Genomic DNA, 9,241 nt, shown 5'->3' with positions numbered 1-9,241 from the left:
TAGCACCAGAACCAGAACCAGAAATGCAACACGAACAAGAACCACAACAAGAACCACAACAACAGCCTGATCAGCACATACCTTATTATGATCCGGTACAGTTTGTTGATGAATTCATAGTATTCCCAATGAGGCCGCCAGTAGAATTCCCAACGATTCCTGAGCACACTCTGCATCCTAATCTGAGATTTGATAGGAGATGGAGAGATTACGAGACATATCAAAGGAACAAATTCAAATTGGTAACAAAAAATGTAGAGATGCCAAGGGTAATCGATTGGGCCCCTTTGGAAATTGTCCATCTAGCTGACCGTGTTAGATAGCTTTTGGTACAAAGGTATGGCAGTTCTTCTTTTACAGATTGGGAACGTCTTTTCACCATTCGTAGACCTGTATATAAGGAATGGTGTGTTGAGTTGATGAGTACTGTATCACTTGATACAAATATAGTTAGAATAGATGATAGAAGATTTCTTAGGTTTATCCTTGGCGGTAGGATGTACAGAATGTCCATGCTGGACATGGCCAGGGCCTTACAGATATATACTCCTGGTGAGTTGCTATTACCCGATTGTACAAATTTGATTCATTATGGTGAAAGGGTAGATAGCAACTTTGACGCTGACGCCATTTGGAGGCGTATGTCACATTTTGATGTTTTTACACGAGCAGGAGGACACTCCTATACACATATTGACAGAGCCGAGCTTCGTATTATTCATAGATTTTTGGCTAACTCGATTACACAGAGAGGTCACAATAAAGAAAAAATTACCTTACATGATTTATTCTACCTAAAGTGTATTCGGGATCCTAGAAGCTTTGTCAATATCCCTTACTGTGTTGCTTTTTATTTATCTAAAATGGTAGAGGGAATGCAGGAAGGGAGTATAATAGGATGAGGTATTTTTGTTACTCTCATTGGAGAGTATTTAGGTGTTGATAGGAACCAAGGGGGTCCATTACAGCTTTGTAGAGAACAGGTTGAGCCCTTAAGATTGAAAGTTTATGTGGGTGCTAAGGTATTGAAAAGTAGACGTAACCAGGCAGTACCCTATGAGGGATCTCATCCTCAGGTAGAGAGAGGCTCAGACGAGGAAATGGAGGAGGCGGAAGACATTAGGGATGTCTTTCGAGATGCTATTCTTGACGTCCACATTCGTATAGATGAGGAAGCAATGACGAACGCGGCCAGACATAGTATGTACGAGCAGTGGAACTCCGAGCGAGTATACGAGGATTATAGGCGACGCCAACACGATAGCTGGGTAGTTCATCAGCACCAAATCATGAGCCAGCTATCATATCAGGTACCAAATAACTATGTACCTACTCGACCTGCTCATTTTCCGCCACACAGCCCCGATATCCGACCACCCTTTAACCGGTATGACTATAACCAAGCCTATCAGAACACCTATAACCAACAATGGAACCCACCTGATGAGATGAACTGGAACCCCTATCCAGACTGATTTGGTTCCATTTGGTTATTTATATGATTTTTATGTTTTTATCTTTTTACTTATTCATGTTTAAACTTATGTTATTGAATATACTTATGTAATCTTTATCATTTTTATTATTATTGTGTACTAATATTTCACATTTAGGATTTGAAAGTGGGATATTAAGTCCCATTTCAAATTGCCATGCATGTTTATATTTGTATGTATGTATATTGTAAATTGTACAAAACAGGGTAAAACAGCGCATTTTCAAAGACTGGCATTAAGTTCAGCAAAAGCTACTAATTTTGACGACAAGATGACAAATAAACGTGATGTAACAACAGATGGAATGAACAAATGATATGCACCATTTATCATTCAGCAAACAAACCCCAATATGTTTGAAAACTTTGGTAAAATTTAATCATTTCTATGCTAATCACCCTCAATAATTTAAATTGTTACTGATTTCTTGCAAATGAGCGCATTGCAAGATCTTAAGTGTGGGAAGGGGTTAAATTCTTTCGGATTTTTAAAATTTTTATCTTAAACACTTGGTTATCATTAAAAATACTAGTAACATAGTAGTTGTATTAGAATCTAGTGCTCTCTGATAATAAAGAACAACCCTAGTCTTATATACTGACTACCCAATTCTAGTAAAGTTTTTCAAAATTTTCAATTAAATGAACTCAAAATCATGTTTATACATATTTATGAACGATAAAACTAGGTGTTAACACCGAAATTATTGTTACCTCGGAAAGGACATAAATTGAGAAACAAACCAAAATGTTAGAATTCATTTAAAATGGAATAGAGGACAATAAAAAGGAAAATAAAAGCCAAGTGTGGGAAAAATTACCAAGTTATCTTAAACATATGTCACATATCTCTGTAACAAATAATTGAAGATACTTTTGCTTTGGACTAAACTAAACTGTTTTACCCGATGAAAGAAAAGAAGAGATGGATCTACACGATGAATCAATTCCATCGTTAAAAGGAAGTAAAGTCTTTCGAAAAAGAAACGCGCTTCTTGATTTAGGTCATGAAGTTGTCGTCCAGACCAGCTGTAGGTTGATGAAAAATCTAGAAAAGTCATCTCTAAAATCAGCAGAAAATCCACGGACCTCAGCATAAAACAGGGTCGCCAAGTGGTCAGATTTATCCTAACCATGAGAAGGATTTATCTGGTACAATGGGGGGGCACCGTGCAAATTAGCTTGATAAGACTAATGAATCAGATCCCCAGAAAGGATAATCTCCTTAAAAGATCAAAAATCAGCTTTTAAGACTGATATTACTCAATCCTAGAGTTTGACCTTAAAGATTGAGAATTACAAACTCATGGAATTCAATGATATCTAAACTCGAGCTTGAACGAGAAAATATTTTGATCAAATTATAAACCGATTTGTTTTCTGAAAACCCATTTTCAATGCGTTCATTACCATTGAACGTAAAATCCTAGGAATTCACCTGGAATTCATTAGGTCACCTGAACTAAATCGGGTGTCAACCGTAAGAACGGTGGTTGCATAGCATGGTCAAAGACAGAACCTTGTGCCAGACCGAAAAATTAAAAGGGTGAGCTTTACTATTGCTCCTACCAAGAATAGTAATTGCGTCCGACACGTTATAGACCATAATTAAAAGCATGTCAGGGGACATTGCCTTAACAGTTGCTTGTTCAACGCTTTCCTTTACAACCGGACGGTAGTTTACCGAAAGGTAATATACGGAGCAAGTATACTGGACGTGTTGCTTTCCTAATACAAGGTTAGCAAGTGGGTGACACAAAACCACAAGTTTTGAGCTAAAATTTTCAAATCTGAAACCCACCAAACCCACAAAAATATTTTGCAAACACCGGTGAAGGGTTATTCCGGAAAACTTATCTAGGGTAAAAGCTAGATTTAATTTTCAAAAAAATCAAATGTTTTTATAAAGATCCAATTTCCTAAAGGATCTAAATTTTCATAAGTCATGTGAGACTGTAAACCACATCGTTACTACCATTGTTTATACCGCCGTATTGAAATCACTGATGTACAAAGTGTGAAGAATAAAGAAGTGATTCTAGTATTTCAAGACTATATTGCTTGAGGACAAGCAACGCTCAAGTGTGGGAATATTTGATAATGTTAAAAACGAACATATATTTCATAGCATTATCCCTCAAGAAAGACAAGCTTTTAGTTGCGATTGTTTTATTTACAAGTGTTATTCGTTTAAATAATAAAAGGTGAAGACAAAAGACAGATTCGACGAATTGAAGACGCAAACGACCAAAAAGCTCAAAAGTACAAAATACAATCAATGAGGTTCCAATTATTGATAAGAAACGTCTCAAAATTACAAGAGTACAAGATTCAAAACGCAATGTACAAGATATTAAATTATTCGCAAGGACGTTCGAAAATCCGGAACCGGGACCAGAGTCAACTCTCAACGCTTGACGCAACTGGCTAAAAATTACAAGTCAACTATGCACATAAATATAATATAATATTTAAATAATTCTTATAATTATTTATATATTATATATTATATTATTAAAAACCGTCGGCAGAAAAAACAAAGGCATGTGAGCCTCTCCAGCTGGCCATGCGATCGCATGGCCTGAAAGGCATAAATCCATGCGATCGCATGAGCCCCTTTTCCAGATCACAGGCCTATAAAAATCGAGCTTTGGTGCACCATTTATCAATCCATAATATCAATCTCTCTATCTATATACGTAATATATATATATATATATATATATATATTATATTTTAATTTTAATTTTAATTCTAATAATAAGGGTATGTTAGCGAATGTTGTAAGGGTGTAAGTCGAAATTCTGTCCGTGTAACGCTACGCTATTTTTAATCATTGTAAGTTATGTTCAACCTTTTTACATTAATGTCTCGTAGCTAAGTTATTATTATGCTTATTTAATCCGAAGTAATCATGATGTTGGGCTAAAAATATTAAAATTGGGTAATTGGGCTTTGTACCATAATTGGGGTTTGGACAAAAGAACGACACTTGTGGAAATTAGACTATGGGCTATTAATGGGCTTTATATTTGTTTAACTAAATGATAGTTTGTTAATGTTAATATAAAGATTTACAATTGGGCGTCCCTATAAATAACCATTTATACTCGATCGGACACGATGGGCGGGGTATTTATATGTACGAATAATCGTTCATTTAACCGGACACGGGAATGGATTAATAGCCACTAGAATTATTAAAACAGGGGTGAAATTATGTACAAGGACACTTGGCATAATTGATAACAAAGTATTAAAACCTTGGGTTACACTCAGTCGACATCCTGGTGTAATTATTAAACAAAGTATTAAAATCTTGTTACAGTTTAAGTCCCCAATTAGTTGGAATATTTGACTTCGGGTATAAGGATAATTTGACGAGGACACTCGCACTTTATATTTATGACTGATGGACTGTTATGGACAAAAACCAGACGGACATATTAAATAATCCAGGACAAAGGACAATTAACCCATGGGCATAAAACTAAAATCAACACGTCAAACATCATGATTACGGAAGTTTAAATAAGCATAATTCTTTTATTTCATATTTAATTTTTTTTATTTTATATTTAATTGCACTTCTATTTATAGCACTTTTATTTATTGTTATTGTATTTAATTGCACTTTTAATTATCGTACTTTTTAATTATCGCAAATTTATTTTATCGCACTTTTATATATCGCAATTTCATTATCGTTATTTACTTTACGCTTTAAATTAAGTCTTTTATTTATTTAATATTTTACATTTTGTTTTAACTGCAACTAAAGTTTTAAATTCGACAAACCGGTCATTAAACGGTAAAAACCCCCCTTTATAATAATAATATTACTTATATATATATTTGTATTTTTATAAATTAAACTAATATAGCGTTAAGCTTTGATTAAAAGATTTTCCCTGTGGAACGAACCGGACTTACTAAAAACTACACTACTGTACGATTAGGTACACTGCCTATAAGTGTTGTAGCAAGGTTTAAGTATATCCATTCAATAAATAAATAAGTATCTTGTGTAAAATTATATCGTATTTAATAGTATTTCCTGCTAAAATTTAATAGTATTTTATACCCCTTAGCTTTAACCATCAACTAGGTATTAATAACGTGGATTCAACCACACCCTCATTACCGCGTTTTTGATTCTGTAAGTATATAACGCTACGTTAAATGTGAATACACCGCCAGAAAGGCCCCGCCGCATCGCGCGGGCCGATCCGGATCTAGTTAGTTATTATTAGTATGTTTTAAATAAATGTGCATGGTTATTGAGTATTGGCATAAAACAAATATAGAGGAACATGTACAAATTGGTATAAACTACAAGGACCAAGAGCGTAATTTTATCTATTTCAAAGGTTGGAAGAAAACTAAAATAGCACCGACATAATATTGACTGAATTCAAATATAGAGCACTTGCAAGTTACACATGTATACCTGGATCTTTATAGAGTGAAACATGGGCAAGTGAGATTAGAAGTGTAATTTACAAATTTAGATTTTGATTAGAATTAGAATCATATTAATAACATTATATCAATAATCACCACCAGATTTTTCAGCGCACTTCATTTTTTGAAATCGAATAGATAGATTCAAGTCAATCTCTGCAAAAAAAAGGTAAATATTTTTCTTGACGGAGTCTCTGTATTTTTAATAAATCATTTCATTTGTCTGTAATGACAACGGACATTGATCCCCTTTATTCAACACTAATCAAATTCCAATTGTTTCCACTAGGGTTCAATCAACAAATGTGTTTTCCATCTTGAAATTGCTAATTTCTTGATAGGTCAGATTTGTTAATCACGGTTATTGATTGTAAGGCCTGATCTTTTTAGCCCCCGCTGAATTCGGGATTATTGAAGGTTATTGGCATTTAGGTTTTAACTTTTAAGCCATTATCCCCAATTTTATGCGTCTGTTCATTAGATTCCGGTGATCCTTAATTTTAGCTATAATTGAAATCAAGATTAATTGATCGTGATGGGTAAGGGGAAGTTAAGCATAGATAATGAAGGAGATGAAATGGACGGCGAATCGTCATCATCGACACAATCTCATGTTCACATTGATGATGTTCGTCCATTTCGAACACGTTTTCCAGGTTTAGTTAGGTTAAAAGCTTATATCTTTGATGGATTAGGTGATTACTACAATAAAGAATGGGATTTATTAGAGGGTAATGGTAAAGGTAAAGAATTTTGTTGGTACCATGTCGAAATCCCAAAAGGAAATCAAAAGCTTTCAAAATCAGCTCAATACCTAATCGACGTTCTTTGTCCACCGTTAAAACTGCAAGACATTCTTTCGTTAATTAGCAACGGACCGTATTGTGGGCATGTTGACGGAGCACTCGTGTTTAGGGTTAATTCCCCCGGACCGCCTTCTAGCAAGTTCACTTTTAGGTTAGCTGCTAGAGTTACTGAGAATTCGGTTATTACGGTGTCGTTGGGTCGGGTCCCACGGTTAGGGTTTTCTCCTACGGGCCAGTCTCTTCTTTCTGAGATCCCGAGTGTCGAGAGCCCGAGTGCTAAACATAATGGCACCAGGGAAAAGGATGGGTTTGTGATTAAGGAACATGTTCTTGATTTTTTGTTGACAATGAATCATTCTGAAGAGGCGGATAATCCAGTTCCTAAATCAGTTTCTAATTTGGTTGTTCATATTGTTGATACGCATGTGGATCATCTTGAGGATGTTGTTACTAAACTTGAGATTGAGCTTGACTCTGTAGAAGTTGATTTGGATAAAGGTAAAGCTTTTTCGTTGACCATTGATGAACTTAAATTGCTGAATACTTGTTGTCTATTTAAAAATATAATTAGTTTATTTTTTACACAACGCCAGTTAACCTGATTTCATGAATTTAAAATACCAGGTGGTTTTTCATTGAAGAAACAATTGCTGGATGATAGAAAATTCCCTAAAATGCATCTAGACTTGCAACGCCTCTTGCAGGTAACTTTGCAGTTTCTTTTCAAGAGAGTTTGCGTCATAAAATATAAATATATAAAATACTATTAATATTAAAAGGTATACATACTGTAATTGCGAATCTTTGAGCTTGTGCTTTGTAAGATTTTTGTACGCCTAGCGTTGCTCTAATTAGCTTAAGTGATTATTTGAAAATGATAATCTACTTATTCACAACTAATCATTGTTTTATGACTAGTTAAACATTGTGTTTCTGATAACTAGTTTTGGAAACATTGTTTCATACTCATAAATAACAAAGTTAGTTATTAATTCGAGTGAACTGTTGTCCCGTCTCATAAAACACTCACACTCTACCGATCGTTATGTTGCAAATGATTACTTGATTCTGATTATTCTGTATCACATACTCACTTTTAGAATACTCATCGAAAGACACTTTAGAATAGACATTGTTTTGGATTGAAATTTTATGCACTTTGATCGTTAGCACTAATTAAATGAAAATTGGTAGTAGCAATCTTATGGTTTTATGAAAGCAGGTGATCACTCATGGTGAACAAGTGTTTCCACGAGTGAAAGAAAAATGTGCGTCAAAGGAATGGTTTGCAAGTGAAGACATAAATTCACTTGAAGAGTTAATCAGAAGACTGAAAAGATTAAAGGATAACGTCGGTTTTATATCAAATCGAGTTACTGCTGTTCAGGCTGGTCTTGATAGTTGGCAGGCCGAGCAAATCAACCGAAAACTCTACTATCTATCATTCCTCTCCATCATATTTCTCCCTCTATCAATCATTACAGGAGGTTAGGTTCTTTATTTTATTTCTCCTATGTGTGCCTCTGTTTATCATCAAGGGTTGACTTTGACTTTGGAGGTCAAAATCAATTAACTTATTTTGAACTTCTTGGTTAAATTGAATAATATGCTTCCATAAATCATCTGATATCCTTGTGAAACACTGGTGGAAATTTTTATGGTTAAGATTGTGACGTATATGTAGAATATTCAATAAATAAGAGATACCTTTGGCGTCAAAAGTCAAACTTCATGTGTTTAGAGGTCTTCCACAATTTCGATAAGCACTTTCGCTCTTGGTACTGTGCTTCAAGTTATGTAGTTTTGTTATGTCATCGATATGTAATTGACTTTAAATGGAAAAATAACGTGACAGTGTTTGGGATGAACGTGGGAGGCGTTCCTTGGACTAAACAAAGCGATCCAGCGCTAGTCGACGGTTTCAGAAACGTTATGTTGGTTTGTCTAGCGACATTAGGTCTCGTGCTTTTATGCTTCTTGTTTCCATTTCTTCATAGCCGAATAATTGCTTGGAGAAGACAAATAGCTGTAAAACGTAGCTGGCCGTTAAATCGTAGATCGTTCCTCAAAAGAATTATTCCAGATGAGAGAGGAGAGTACCTTCGGCTCTGACCTGAATCAAGATATGAACTTGTTTTTTTTTTTTTTTTTTTTTTTTGGTACTCTTTGCTGTATCTTTAGTGTAATATTGAACTGCATAGAAATATGATTCAGAAAATACAATGTTGCAAGCACTTGATATTTTTAGTTTTTTATTTGACTTCATTTTATTAGATCATGTGCCCATTCATTATTGTGTGCATCTGAATCTGAATATGAATAAATCTGTTTTGTTTTTAGTTGTATTGATCACTGAAGTCTGCAGTGACATATCGGTTTTGCTTGGGAAACTTGGTGGATATTGGTAGTGTTCCTTGTTGAGACTATTGGTAGATAGTACAGTACAGTAGTTTTTAATTGTGCAAATTGATAATGG

At 34.6% G+C, this 9,241-nt stretch overlaps 1 protein-coding gene across 1 annotated transcript; it reads left to right on the top strand.

Annotated features, from left to right (window-relative positions):
• Positions 1–6,093: 6,093 nt before the first annotated feature.
• LOC139845308 (uncharacterized) lies at positions 6,094–9,020 on the top strand. The gene is made up of 4 exons (XM_071835564.1): positions 6,094–7,263; positions 7,390–7,469; positions 7,988–8,252; positions 8,621–9,020. The coding sequence occupies exons 1-4, from the start codon at positions 6,495–6,497 to the stop codon at positions 8,875–8,877; spliced, it is 1,371 nt and encodes a 456-aa protein (XP_071691665.1). The 5' UTR covers positions 6,094–6,494; the 3' UTR covers positions 8,878–9,020.
• The last annotated feature ends 221 nt before the right edge of the window (positions 9,021–9,241 follow it).

Source organism: Rutidosis leptorrhynchoides, chromosome 4, assembly GCF_046630445.1.
Source record: "Rutidosis leptorrhynchoides isolate AG116_Rl617_1_P2 chromosome 4, CSIRO_AGI_Rlap_v1, whole genome shotgun sequence".
In the NCBI taxonomy this organism is placed as follows: Eukaryota; Viridiplantae; Streptophyta; class Magnoliopsida; order Asterales; family Asteraceae; genus Rutidosis; species Rutidosis leptorrhynchoides.
Note: the sequence above shows the minus strand (reverse complement) of the source record. Positions and strands in the feature narration are given on the sequence as shown.